Source organism: Phalaenopsis equestris, unplaced genomic scaffold (genome assembly GCF_001263595.1).
Source record: "Phalaenopsis equestris unplaced genomic scaffold, ASM126359v1 Scaffold215404, whole genome shotgun sequence".
Classification (NCBI taxonomy): Eukaryota; Viridiplantae; Streptophyta; class Magnoliopsida; order Asparagales; family Orchidaceae; genus Phalaenopsis; species Phalaenopsis equestris.
The window spans coordinates 10,588-25,792 of record NW_018234107.1 but is presented as its reverse complement, the minus strand read 5'-3'; the positions used below and the strand labels follow the sequence as shown (position 1 = coordinate 25,792).

The 15,205-nt window shown below is 36.3% G+C and overlaps 1 protein-coding gene across 2 annotated transcripts in view; it reads right to left on the bottom strand.

Moving 5' to 3' along the window:
- The window catches only part of LOC110037116 (UPF0047 protein YjbQ-like), a 42,652-nt gene extending 28,896 nt beyond the window's left edge, over nt 1–13,756 (bottom strand). For both annotated transcript variants that reach the window (XR_002295292.1, XM_020741697.1), the window contains exons 1-4: nt 13,550–13,756; nt 1,441–1,501; nt 1,265–1,359; nt 1,125–1,158 (exon numbers count right to left, since the gene is read on the bottom strand). Coding sequence is in view for 1 of the 2 variants with exons in the window: in XM_020741697.1 (XP_020597356.1) it covers nt 1,125–1,158; nt 1,265–1,359; nt 1,441–1,501; nt 13,550–13,624 (265 nt within the window). In the remaining variant the exon portion in view is untranslated. The remainder of the gene's footprint in view (nt 1–1,124; nt 1,159–1,264; nt 1,360–1,440; nt 1,502–13,549) is intronic.
- Between the last annotated feature and the right edge of the window lie 1,449 nt (nt 13,757–15,205).

Here is a 15,205-nt window from a genome sequence, read left to right as displayed (position 1 = left end):
TATATATATATATATATGTTATTTTCTTTGATTAGGGTTTCATTTTTTCTTCAATTTTTTGTCTTGCTAAGGTTGTATTAAAGGGCAGGTAGTGCTCCGGCTTGTATACTGCTCTGATGTGGTGATTATCACCGCATATTTCGTTCCCTGTTACCCTAGCTTGCTTGTCGGCACCCTCCCTACACCTCTTGTCGTCGCCCCTCTCCGCACCTTCCTTGTTGTCGTCGCCCCTTCCTACACCCTCCCAGCTTGCCACCACCCTTCTCAAGACCCCTTACCGCTGCTCAGCCCGCTGTCCCGCCCCCGGACAGCCCTCCAACCCCTACTTCCCTAGCAACTGCCACCTTCTCACCTCACCCTAGCGAGGTATTTGTGTATCATGTTTTTCCTATTTATTGTAATCCCATTTAATTTTTGCGTAATAAAACTTCCTTCCCCTATTGAGTTTTGGGTTAACACCAATATCAAACAATGTGTATTTTGAAAATATATATTCAAAAGAATCTTAATATAAAGACATTATAATTACCATTTGTTTCAATTTTTTATAACTATTTCTGTAATGAAACACTACAAAACTCTCTTGAATTTTATTTGATTCAAATAAGAAATTTTTAGCATGTAGTATCAAGCTACTTTGTTAATATTAGACTTAGTGTGTCATAATTTTATTTTTCCATGGGGCTCCCGAAAATTTTAATACCAGTACTATTTTTAGAAAAGAGAACTTCAGGTCCTCTGGCTGACAAATAGGCTCGGGTGCCATTTAACTAATTTATGCTTCAAAGCAAATTATGAAAACCGGAATGAAGCACTTTCTTCCCAGTAATTTTTTGTTATCACATTTGCAACTTGACACTGTTGTAATTATCACATCCTAACTACCTGCATAAAGAGACCTTCGTGGATGCTCCATTACAATATATCAATGGGCATAAAAAAAAAACTTAACGCAGACTACAATTTAGGCATTCCTAGGTTTATTTTCCAATCTACATCTATTTCATGAAATATTCTGATTCTAGTATGAATGATCGAATGCCACAGAAGTATGTTCAGTCCTTAGAAAGATAATGATGAATGTTGGGAGAAGGTACATTAATAAGATGAAGTCAAATTCTAACCTTCCAACGTGTGCTTCCACGGTGCAGTTCGCCCCTGTGAACATATGAGAACTTTAAGTCACGCTTATCAAATGGACATATTTCCATGAAACATGTAAAAAAATTGATATTGCAAAATACATAGAAAGAAATTAAATCACCTCTGGAACTATACGGCTAAGGAAGGTTTCAGTGTCAGCCTGTACATCTGAGTCATAATTCTCATTTATGGTCAAAGAAGCACTTGTATGTTGCACTGTATTTTACAATATCATTTACCATATGCTCGTGATGACTATATCCAACAATAAGACAAAATACAACCAATCTCACTTACAGAATAAATGAGCAAAACCGCATTTAAATCTTGAAAGGTCTTGCTCAATGTCCTTCAGTATCTGGGTAAGTTAGCAAAATAAATGAGAGCAAGAGAAGAAAAAAATAAATAAAGGAAAGTAAAAACAACAACACCTACTAAATCAATTTAGACCAAAAGAACAGCCATAATATTGAAAGAATTAATCTTTGAAGATACAAAATCATATTACAATTTATAATAGTTACATAATACAAGAAAACTACTTGGAAGAAATGTTCATGCATGTCAGAAGCAAAATTAAGCCTAGTGCAATTTTGAAGATAGCTAGTTCTTAGCCAGTAGTCTATCATGGACGCCCAAAGACTAAGAAATGGAAGCTTGGCATCCAATCTATGGACTTTTCACAGGCAAATTAATAATTGTGAGAGATGGTCAAGTATGACAAGTCGATAAGAGGGTTGAGAAACCCACAAGTTTTCTTTTTGATAGTAAGCTAAAGTTACTAGTATTTTTTATACGATTTAAATATTAGGGTGTTAATAAAAATATAAATGTTTAGCTGTTAGAGTTCAGAATTATATGGTACGTATGTAAATCCCTCTTTATATTACTAATGAATGGATGAAATATTTTCCAAATTTTAAACCTCAAAGGTTTGTGAGTGACATTTCAAAATGAAGCATTCTCATAAACCATCCGCTGTTTCATTTTCACTTGCATATGTTTTCCTTTATATAGTATATCGATATGAAAGGAAAGGACAAAGTTGGCCTAAACTAGGTTAGGCCAGTTCGGGTCAGCACGGCAGGAATTGTTCAGGCAGAGCTCATTTAATAGAGCTCAATTAACATATTTCTTGACAATCTTTGGACCTCTTTGTGTAGTTTTGAGTCATGATCTGAGTTCTCCAGAAACTTGCAAGCGTTTTTAGTGTTTTTAAATAAACCAACAATTTTAATTCTAAATAACACACTTTGAGTTATAATTAATGATCAAGTTATAAACAGAAGTACGTTTGATGTGATGTTATAGGCTGCAAGTACTGTATGTAATTTTGCCAAGAGAAAACACCAAGACCCACACTACAGCAAGCATAGATCTGAGCCCAAAAAGAGAAGAAAAGTCTGAGTTCAGAGATTCCAGTGAGGATTCAAAAAGGCAAGATTTTAGCCCATATGGAGAATTACATCATATTCCTACACAAGACCTACAGGTAAGGGCTAAGGTCATTGCTAAGGAAATAATTACTGGAAAAGTGCATGGATGAGCTAGATGTGGTGGACTATGTAGTGAACAAGTTTAAAAAAGCTATTAAAAAACTACGGGATACAAAGATAAAAACACCGAATCTAAAGTTTAAGTAGAAAATTTACTAAATGAGCTTTAATAGATAGAGGTGATATAGAACGAGACAGGTCAGCGTAACAAGTGAAAGCTACTTTCCGAAGCAAGAAAATGGAGACAAGGGAAAAAGCTTTATAAAATGTTAGAAGCATCAAGTAGAAACAAGCAAAAGAAAAATCATCTTTTTAACATACTTCTGTACTTTTTAAGTTATCAAGTAGTAATTAGTTTTTTTATTTATTTTTTGTTTTTTGTCCACAATGTAATGATTAACATGAAAAAAGTGATCAAGCCGTATTCAACCATGCCCCCTATTTCAGAGGTCAAGGGTCAAATCTGACACCATTCTAGAGTTTCTAGAAGGTGTTCAAGAGATGGAATGAGCGAGGAGATGGTTTCGAATAGCAAGGAAATGAGATCATGTGAGGTTGATGGCGTTTGAAAGGGATAGAAAGCATTTGGCGGCTGTCCGGGCTGAAAACAGAGGAGAGAACCACCAAACGACAACTTTAACGAGGCATGATTACTGAGGGAGATCCATCACCTATTTCTGAGCAAACTACAAATACACCACATGCAAAAGAAAGCGAATACAATACTCCTTAGCATAGAAAATCATAAAATAAAATATCCAAAATACACAAAACTAAAGCAAAGGTCTGCAAAATCAGCTTCTAAATAGCATATTTATACCAAAGCATAAATTAAACCCTAATTCTAATTAGACTAATATTAAAATAGAAGTAAAAGGGCCCCACAAGGCTAAAGCAGTTAAAAGGGGCGGGAAAATCCCGCTTCAGGGGATAGGATCCCATCCTGCTTTGATCCTGTATCTAGTGGGATCGCAAGACACAACTCCCACATCACTCTCCTCATGTAGAAGAGGCATTAACTTCTTTGCTGGAATAATCCAAATCTCATAGTACAATGAAAGAATAAGAACGTCAAGGTAGCAAAAATAGTATAGTCTCCTGACAAATTGATAATGTATGCATTGTTATTTATCTTCTCGATAATCCTAAATGGACTATCTCTTATAGGCTTGATTTTTCCAAAAAACGTGGAGGAAATCATTCTTTCCTTGAATCTAGCCGTTGCATAGATGCTAATCTCAATAACTAGCACTATCAGCACTGACTCCAAAGGTGTGAGGATTCTGTATGTACACAATCTCAAAGGGGTTGCGACCAGTGGACGAACTAGTAGATTAGTTGTTGGCAAACTCAATTTGAGGAAGCACCAAATCTTTTTTGATCTTCTTCCCACAAAACATATGAGAAGATTTTCCAAACTGTGATTTATGACCTCCATGTATTCATCTATATGTGGGGGAGTTGTTGAGTTGAACTGAAGTTATATGCCAAACCTACCCCAAAAGATCTTCCAAAAATGGCTTAGAAATTTCACATATCTATCTGAAGTGATGATTCTGGGCATCCATGAAAATAGACTATCTTCGTAAACAATAAGTCTACAATATGCGATGTCGTCCATCGTCTTGTGGTACGGAACAAAACGTGTCATTTTGGAGAAATTGTTTGCTATTATTATAATAGAATCATTATTTTGTTGTGTTTGGGGCATGCACACTATAATATATATGCTCACATCTAACCAAAGTGTCTCTGAAATGGGTAGGTGAGTGTAAAGACATGTATTATGTCCTTGAGTCTTAGTCAAGTGACATTATGCTGCCTAACATGCCGCTCAACATCCACTAACATTCTAGGCTAATAGAAATTCTCTTTCACTGAGAAGAAGTTGTATCCCTGCCAAAGTGTCATGTTATGCATCCACTGTGACATTCCTATAAGATTACTTCTCTAGGTGAGCTTTCAAGAATATAAAATTTGTTCTCATAGAATAAGTAGTCATATGATCTAAGAAATTGTTCATACAATATGTCCTGACAACGAGCCCAAATCTCCTAGAAATCTTCATCAATGGAAACAGTTAAAATCTTATTACCTTCGACTGCATGATATTGATCAATAAGTGACAACAACTTAGTGTATCAGCAATTTTATTTTGGCTTGTTATCTTATGTTTGAGCACAAAATAAAATAATGATAAAAATTCCACCCACATATCCTGTCAGCCCTTTAGCTTGTTGTCGCTATTCAGAAATCTCAATGCCTCATGATCAGTACAGAGTGTAAACTCGCTCTCCAGTAAGTAATGACTCCAATAGCTAAAGGGTCTCACTATAGCATAGAACTTCTTAACATAGGTAAAAAACTTTCTTCTAAACGTATTCAACTTATTACTGAAAAAAGCAATAGGGTGTCCTCCTCAGCTCAATACAACTTCAATCCTCACACTGGAGGCATCACACTACACCTCAAAATACTTCGTTAAAATTTGGAAGGGTTAGAATAAGGGCTTGAGTAACTTGTTTATTCAGAGTGTCAAAACAAGTATGTCTCCTCTGACCAAACAAATTTGCCTACCTTGAAGAGATCCATCAAGGGTGTCGTAATAGAGCTGACATTTTTATAAATCTCCTACGAAAGGAAGTGAACCCATGAAATTGGCGTACATGACTGAAAGATTATGAGTTGGGCTAGTCAACAATAGCTCTAATTTCTATGGGGTTTATCTCTATGTCGATAACTGAAAAAACGCATCCAAAAAAGAATATTTGTGGTATAAGAAAATGAGACTTCTACAAGTGACCACACAAGTGCTCCATCCTAAGAACACCAACAACTTATCGCATATATTGTAAATGCTCCTCTTCTGAACGACTGTACATCAAAATTTATTAAAGTTCAACGAAGTATTTTTCGATGAAAACTCAAAAGAAGTAATTTATCATCCGCAAGAAGTTGAGGAGGATTTAAAGAAAACCAATGGTAGAAAGTCTGTAGGACCTGATGATATCCAAATTGAAGTGTGGAAATATTTAAGAGATTTGGAAATTTCTTGCCTTACTATACTCTTTAATATTATTTTATAAACTAAAAAGATGCCTGAATAGTGGAGGAAGAGTATTTTGGTCTCATTTTTTTTAAAAAAAAGGATGCACAAGAGTGCAAATTATAGAGGAATTAAGTTGACGTGGCATACTTTAAAATTATGGGAGTGGGTAATTGAACATAGGTTAAGACGTATTACAAAGATTTCTCGTAATCAATTTTGATTTATGTCGGGCAGGTTTATTAAGGAAGCTATACATTTATGGAGATGATTGATGGAGAAGTTCAGAGATAATAAGGAGAATCTACATTTAATTTTTATTGATTTAGGGTCTGTTTGGCGCAGCTGTTGATTATTTATAATCTGTTGATTGGCAGATTATTCTGATAATCTGATAATCTGCAGATTATCAGAATAATCTGGCTTGTTGTTTGAGGCAGTTTATTCAGATTAGTTTATTGGTGGTTAAATGACATTCCTACCCATGTCTGATAAAACTGTTTGGGGCAGCTTATCAGAATATCTTATTGGTAGTACAGAAGCATATAGTGCAGAAGCATACAATCATCACAGATCAGTTCCAAAAGATGACATACAGTTCTCACACTCTCGTGAGTACCAGAATAAATAAAAAAGGACAAAGACAAGTACAACTACAATGAGAAAAATTAAAATATTTAATTTCAAACTTTGGCTACGTCTGTCATCATCTGCACTATCAACCTGGGAAAACATCGGATTCCCATAACTACTGGCAGTGTGATATGAGGGACTGTCAGCCCACCGGAAGAAATCGCAACGAGTTGAAACACTTTTGGCACAACCGTAAAACTGCCTCCCAAAGCTATGAGACTGACGTGACGTGAGCAAATAAATCCTTCATATGACAGTATTTCCCAATAGCTAAAAAATTTCGACCACGATCCCAGACAACGTTTTGAAGAAAAATTTCAGGTTAAAAAATTTCAGACGAATGAGGTGCAGAGACGAGATCACAGACATTTCCCAACACTTAAAAAATTTCATACGAACGATCCCACACAACGATCACAGCATTTCCCAATAGTTAAAAAATTCCATATGAACGATACCTGCGAAAATTTCAAAGAAATTTCAAAGAACTTTCTAGCATAGGGGTGCACGGGATCGAAGATTCCGATCACAAACGGAATTGAAGAACAGAGACAGATTAAGGGAGCCTGATCGCAGATATAGGGCAACGACGGCGAGACGGGATCGAAGGGGGCGAGACGAGATCGAAGAGGGCAGCGGAGTAATAATCTATCCCTAAACACGGAACGCAGGGGGCTCGGAGCGGCGAAGGAAGCAACGGGTAATAGTATAAACCCTTACGCGCGTATTTCCACCGCTGGTCCTAACGTGTTTTTCAAACGCCACCCGAGCGTTCCGAAAACGCCGAACGCATATATAAGCTGCGCCAAACGGACCCTTAGAATAAGCTTACGATAAGGTTCCAAGAGATATCCTTTGGGGAGTTCTTGAGATAATAGGTGTTGATATGACTTATATTCAAGTCATTAAGGATATGTATGCTAGAGCTGTTACTTTTGCTCGTGCTGAAGGAGGATTGACCAATTATTTTCCTATTTCTGTTGGATTACATCAAGGATCGGCTTTAAGCCCATATCTTTTTGATTTAGTTATGGATAGTCTTACTGGACATTTATCGGAGGATGTATCTTGGTGTATGTTTTTTGCTGATGATATCCTTCTCGTGGATAAGACCAGGGAAAAAGCCAAGGAAAAACTTGATTTATGGAGGTCTACATTGGACTCTAAAGGCTTTCATTTGAGTAGAACTAAAACTGAATATATGGAATGTAATTTTAGTAGTAGTAGCTCCAGAGACAGAAGTGTAACTTTAGGTGATCAAATTATTCAAAGGAGTGAACAATCTAAATATCTCAGGTCTTTTAGATATCTCGGGTGTATAGTTCAAAGTGATGGTGATATAAATGGGGATGTTATTAATAGAATTCAAGTTGGTTGGTTGAAGTGGAGGAATGCAGCAGGCCTATTGTGTGATAGAAAAGTACCGCTTGGACTGAAAGGAAAATTTTACAAGATGATGATGAGACCTGCAATGCTTTATGGCGTTGAATATTGGCCTTTAAAAGAGAAGCATAATACCAAGTTAAAAGTGTTGACATTAAGTGTTGACAAGATGAGAATGATTAGGTGGATGATTGACTTTACACTTAGAGACAAAATGTGAAATGAATATATAATGATAGGGCGGAGTAGGTCCTGTGACGGAAAAAATTAGAAAAAGCCATCTTAGATGGTTTGGTCAGATTAAGCATCGACCATCTGACCATCTGATGATATGATTAGGAGCTGCTGCTACCCGTAGTGGAAGTAGATGTTCTATATTCGACTTGTGTTAAGAAAGACAGAGGTAAATCTAGGAAGACTTCGGCTTATTGTATTAAAAATGATCTTAATTTACTAAAATGATCTTAATTTAAAGAACTAAATGAAAATAAGACACTAAATAGGACGCAATGGAGAAAAGGATTCATGTAGCCGACCCCACGTAGTGGGATTAAGGCTTTGTTGTTGTTGTCTGAAAGTGTTCGACATAGTCGACAGGCAAAAAGGCATGATTGCATTCATATAGTATGTCTCATGTCTTCAAAGTTGTATTCCACTCATCACATAGTCTCATCCTAATTTGGTGAGAAACACTATGACACTGTTCTAGAGTTCCTAGACGATATGATAAAGCACAAAAAGTGTTAAAGTGGATAATGGGCATGGGAGGACGAAAGGAAGCTGATAGTAGCACGAACATATGTAGGGACCGCGAGTCGGGTAGCGAAGTGCAGATTTTTGCTGCCAACAGTAGATGACCACACCGTTAATGGCTATATGATTGGAAACAATCAATAGGCAACGTGGGGGAGGGAGAACGGGGTAAGACCGGCAATTGGGCAACAGATTGGAGGCGCTTTGCGATTGTCCCTGTTGAAAATAGCAATCCAACGAGAAATCAATGAGGTACAAACATTAAGGGGGATCCATCACATATTCCTGAGCAAGCTGAAGACACACCACTTGCGAAAGGAAGAGCTACAGCATTTCAAAGCGCAAGAAAACCAAAGAATAACTCTCAAAATACCTAAAACCCAAGCTGAAAACTCCAAAACCATAGTACAACTAGATAAAGGACCCCTAAGAGAGAATAACCTAATTAGAAACTAGAGAAATAAAAAAGGATAAGAAAGAAAAGAAAAGTGCGGTCTTGCAGGAAACTGCGTCCCGCATCATACAATGCAAATTAATATTAGAGAAGACACTCATTCCATGTAACTCATCAAGTAAATTGTCCAATTTCGAAAGAGTGATCCCGATGACATAACTGTGCAAAATATATAAAGTTAACTCCGCTTTTCAACAGTGCCAAAAACTTGATGTGTTGTTTTATGAATAACAAATTTAAGCAATTTATGTAGGGATTCTACGCAAGTATACGTATCGTTATCAAGTAATGCATGACTTTCTGTTTAAGCCTTAAATATCGATCTCACGATGAAGATTTAAATTTGAAGTGATAAATTAACTAGGAAATTCAGAGCAATAAAATAAAATTACTGTCACTAATTTTGAATATTTGAAGTACTATCAGACCTAAATTATTAACTACTAGCAAAGCTGAAATGCAAAGCTTAAACAGTAACTACCAAATTATGTTTATGCGATGAAGTTATCTAATATGAAAAAGCATATTTCCCACTACAATGAGTTTTTGGTAAAATGAGATGAGACAAATGGTTTAAATATGTATTGTGTCAAATAGGAGCAATTCGAATTCTCTACTCCGATTCAGTGTTATAAAGAATCATTGGTCAATCTCAGGTTTAATTCCTAAATCTGTGATTAGGCTGGAAGGATACTGGCTCTCACTCCAGAGCTCTCACTTCTCTTTCTCTGAAAGCTAACGCTCGCTTTAGTTCTTAAACACTAAGACCAAACTGAGAATTTTAGTATGTCAGTCTAGAATCTCCAATTTTACGCCCAACAATATATATTTTCCTATTCATTTGCACTTAATTTCATGAACGAAATACTCTTCCATAGAATTAAATGTGATTCTCACTCTGTTGTAGAACTCATACTTTATTTCCATGATCATATGTTTCACAACATATTTTAACATTTCAATTGGTTAGATCGAAAAGTAAATTAAGAACGGAGTTGAAAAACCATCACAATTTATTTTATATTTTAAAATTGACACATCCAAATTATCTCTTCATTTTACCATATCTCAGAGTAGGGAGAAAGATAAAGGAAACTACTCAGACTTCATGAGAAAGATACAACAAAACACAAATTTTATATATAAAAGAAAGTTCATACTACAATAATAAACAAACAACACTTATCTGAAACTCTTTCTCAAAGCAAATCTCTTGTAGCCTCTCTTGAACTATTTCTTTGATTCTCTCTTAGAAGATTCTCTCTTAGAAGATGTAGGAAGAAGAAATTTTTCACTTCTCTCCCTCTCTAACAACTCTTAGAAAAGAACTCACACTTAAACTCACCACAAAAACTCAAAACTCTAAAGAAATAAATGAATAATAGGCTTTTAGTGGTTGGGGGGGAGTGGAAGAGGTAGTTTTCTGATCAATTTTTGCCTTAAATAGAGCCTAATGTCGGTTTTCCAATAGGTGCATCCAAAAACTCTTTAAAAAGCATCCAAATTCATCGAATCTTTTAGAAACAGGTCTTGCACCGACATTGTTGTTGTCGGCGCCCATTCTAGCACCGTCGGCGCCAGTGGCCCATGAATTAATTCCGTGTTCTCTATCAAATGGCATCGTCGGCGTTGCTCCTGGTGCCATCGGCGCTGCTCCTGGCGCCGTCAGAGCTGAGTATATTCTAGCCTTTATTTTGTAGCTCTGCGCCGTCGGCATCCATCCTGGCGGCATCATCATCCATCATGGCGCCGTCGGCGCTGAGTATTTCTTCAAAAACACCATTTTGTCTCCAAATTTCATAATTTTTGCTTTATTTTTGCTTCAAGTTCTAAAAATCAATAATCTGTAATTAAACATGAAAAATACCCTCCTTTAAAGCACAATATCACCAAAAATGAATATAAAATATATGTCTAAATATGCATATATTTTTTGTGTATGAAAGAGGAAATGGTAAATGGTGATAATTTTATTCATGACCCTGGTATCAATACATATGCATCAAGAGTCACCCTTCTTTGGTACAACCAGAGTTGAAACTTTGCATGGGCTAGTAGTCTCATGAACCAATCATCTAATGGTCAAGTCTATAAACTACTTCTGCAACTTACCGTACCCGAGTAGTAGCATCCTGTAGACTAGCCGGTTGGAGAACGTTGTTCTTGGAATGTCTATGGCATAATGAATCTCTAGTGGAGGTGGCAATTCATGTGGCGAGTTATCAGTCGATACACTTGAAACTTCTCTGAAAAAGGTCGCACAGCCTCATTTATAGGCTCCTCCATATCACTACTTGCTAGCATCACCATAACCAGTTCCAACAGCGCCCGACTCATAGCCTATAGAAACTTATTTAGATTTAGCTCATCTAAAAAAATATGAGAGTTCTTGACATTTCAAGTTCATTTTATGATCATTTTCCACTATATTATGATAGAATGCCAAAAATGACTAACCTCGTTAATTTTGAGCTTTTGTTTGACTAGGGATCACAGATCTTCTTCAGAAAATAATCATCATAACTTGCCAACTTGGGAAGAGATCATATAGTTTTTTAGCACTAAGGGCCCACTCCATGCTTCATTGACCAAGTCATAATGAGGGAAAGAATTCTCCGAGGTCAACATATATTATTAGACACTTAACTGGTCTAACTCTAATTTTTAACTAAAAATCCTCTTGTATGTTTATTGAACTCATTCTTATTGGGCGAGACCTTAAATTTACTTGAGATGGTTTCTCTATCTCTACTTAAAGAACACATTCTCGTATGTGAGTTGAGCTTATCTTTATAAATTTATTAGGATTATTTTTCTTTTAATTTCTTCATATAATGCACAAAAAATACAAAATGAAAAATATAATAAAAGTATTTAAGAGAAAACAGATTGAGGTCAACTCTGTTCCACGTTTTGAGGACTTGATTACCTATTTGGGTATGAAGTTGATAGTTCTTAGGGTCGGTTTATTCCATAACTAAATAGGGGCTATCCCAAGTTGACTCCAATTTGCCAAGTGGCATTTGGTGGCATTTGGTAAGCAGCTACATCAACTTTCTTCATCGCTAGGTCACTAGACTTGAATCTCTTCACCTTGACAATTAGAGTAATAAAAATTTAGTCATTCTCCTTTTTACCTTTTTCTTAATTCATGGTTGATTTAATCTTGAGTCCCTCTAGGAGGTTGTGTATGGCCCTCAAGCCTTCTTCATTTGCTTCTTGCCATGTGTTAAATTCGCCTTCTTTACATTTGAAATTGGCTACGATTCATTGGCTATACAAAGTGTGCCAAACTGGTGGTAACATGTTTGTGCAATATGATAGCATAAAGAGTCTACCCATAAGTTGATGACAGAAGCATCCTAAAACTATAAATATGAAGGTAGTATGTCAACCAATTTTACCCTAGTGCCTTCAACTTCTTTGGTTTCAACGCCTAAATGCGAGCATATTTCTATGTTTAGCACCTCCTCTGGTACATCACTCACTACCTTCAAAAAGCATATTCCAGATTGAATACGACTTTCACAGTAACTATTTGGCCTTCAGCTTCGAACTACATGGCAACATGATAGATTAAGATGAGCACATGAAAAATGTTGAGAAATGATCGACCAAAGATTGCATGATAAGTTATCAAGATATTGACTATTATAAAGTCTGCCATTGTTGTGAATTGATGCTCTTATTCTTTCCATGTGATCAGCAAAGTTAGTATTCCTTCATTCTCCTTTCTTTTTTGTAAAAATCCATATAAAGGGCTTATGTTTTGAGAAAAGAAAATTCTACCTGATATTCATCTTTATAAAGACAATTTCGATGATGCTGTTGACGGAACTCATCAGGTCAATCAATATATTATAAATAAGATTGTTGGCAATTAGCATCATGACCACAAACGAATCATTAGAAAGATTGACATTAATTGATCAATCGCTTCAAAAAATGCGATTGGGATGAGTTTAAAGATGGGTGCTCACACTTTGGTGCTCATGTTCCATCTCTCATTTTTTGTTGTTTGAGGCTAGATCGGAAAGTTAACAAAAGTGAAGTTACAAGGTCTTCTAGAAGTATGGCCCAAGTAGTTCTTCAGGCATAGGTGATTGTTTGAGCTAGATTGATCCAGCAAATCTGGTGATAGCCTTAGGTGAGTTCTTGAGCCCAGTAAATATTTCATCTCTAGTCTAAATGAGTTTGCATTCTCCTTAGCAGGTAGATGCCTCGAATCCAAGTAAAGTGGGTTCTCCTCAAGCCAGCTTGGCAAGTTTGTCTAGAGCTCTGATGGCAAGTCTGGTCTGATCATGGCTTGAGAAACTAATCATCTTGTCCTCCTTTTGAGCGAGTTTGCTTTGGGTATACACTGCTAACTCAACGTCCACAGCAATAAAATATTGTAATAAGGAAAAAATATATGATATTCGAACAAAAATTTGATAATTGCACAAAAGCATTGCGTTTGACACCAACATTTTGACACTTAGCCCAAAATTCCCAATATCGTAGTTCAATAATTAAGAGACTTGCAAAAATACACAGTTCAGTGAAATAGTCGAGGAAAAAAAAGCGACCTGTACAAAATTAACTGTGGGAACTCAAAGAAAAATAATTTCAGAAATTTTGAAGTAGGGCTCGGAAATCTACCCTTGCTGTGACAAGATGGCATCCTCGCTTCTGGGGTGGAAGAACGATGGTCTTCTGTGCCCACGCTGAAGCCATGGTAGTGCCGGAGCTTCCTGTAGTGTAAGAATCGATAGAGATGCTGCTGCCACGGCCGCCCTGCAAACTAGAAATCCCGTCCTTTTTGGAAAAATTATTGTGTCATGACTGAGAAAAAAAATATCGGCTTTCAAATTTCTGAAAATAAAAAAAGAAAACGCTACAGGAAATAATAACTGAGTTCATGCTTGGCCCGGACAGGCCCGGCCCAAATTTTTATACGTAAAAGCTTCGCTACTTATTTGTTTTTACCGTGCCCAGCTGAGTAATAACTGTTTCATTGGTTTAGAGTTTACGACTTCGATGAACTCCTCTCCAGACGACTATATTCTGGGGATGTTGCAGCCATCATTTTCGCTGAACTTAGAAGAGGGAGTTTAGCTAAAACTTGAAAGGTTTTAGTTTTGTTTAGCTCAAACTTGCATCTGTGTTGTTTGTGTGGTCTGATAATGGTGTTATTTTTATTTGTTATTTAGTATCTTAAGATTAAAACTAGGTTTTACTTTTGCACTGATGTTATATAATGGTATAAGTTTAGTGTTATTCTCATGCATGTTTGTTGGGTTTTTTGTGTAATTTGTGGTGTTACGTTGGGTTTTACTGTTTTAGTCGTGTTATGGTGGGTTACTATTGTTTTTTTTATTTGTTCAGGGTTACTTTTTGTTGATGTGGTATAATAGTGGTTTTTTGTTCAAGTATAAATGGTAATGATAATATGGTGTATTTTAGCTCATTGTTGCTATGTTATTTATTTATTTTGTTGTGTTATTCTTCAATTATTATAGTGTTATTGTTAGCCTTAGTGGTGGCACTGGTATGTTTTTCTTGTGTGTTCTTTTGGTTGTTATTGTGGTGTTATTTCTTAATTTTTTTGTGGTGTTGTTTGGTATTAGTGTAGTGTTATTATTATGAATGTCGGTCATGTTTTACTGTGTTATTCTACTGTTATTTTGTTATTAAGCTGTGGTTACGCTGTGTTATTCTTGCTGACTGGACTTAATTTGTGCAAATGTGTAGTCATGTGAGCAGAGAACTGTTTGCAGTGTCCAATTGTAGAGAAGTTTCTTAGCACCATCGTCCACAATGAGCAAGAAGCTTATGAAACATATTGTGCATATGCACATCATGTAGGTTTCAATGTTGGGAAGGACCACAATAGTTATTGGCCGAATTTGAAGAAAAGAAGACCAAAGATTTCCTTTGCGGAAAAGCTAGTCACAAGGAGTCTAACCTTATGAATACAATAAAGTACAAAAAGTCAGACACGAGGACTGGTTGTCAAGTTATGGTGTGTTATGCAGTTGACCTTGAAGGCAACTGGATAGTAAAAAATTCATTGAAAGCACAGCCATCATTTTGTTAAATGTGGAGATAAGCATCTTCTTTGTTCCATTAGAAACATAACTGACTTAAATGTAGATGTCCTGAGATCAATGACAGGGTCAGGGATCAGAGCAACAAATGCATAAAACTTCCTTACTACGAAGGTTGAGAGAGTGGCAATTTGGAATGCACGAAGAGGGATGCGTTCAATTTCATTCAAAGAGAAAGAAGAGAAAAAATTGAACAAGGAGATGTCAA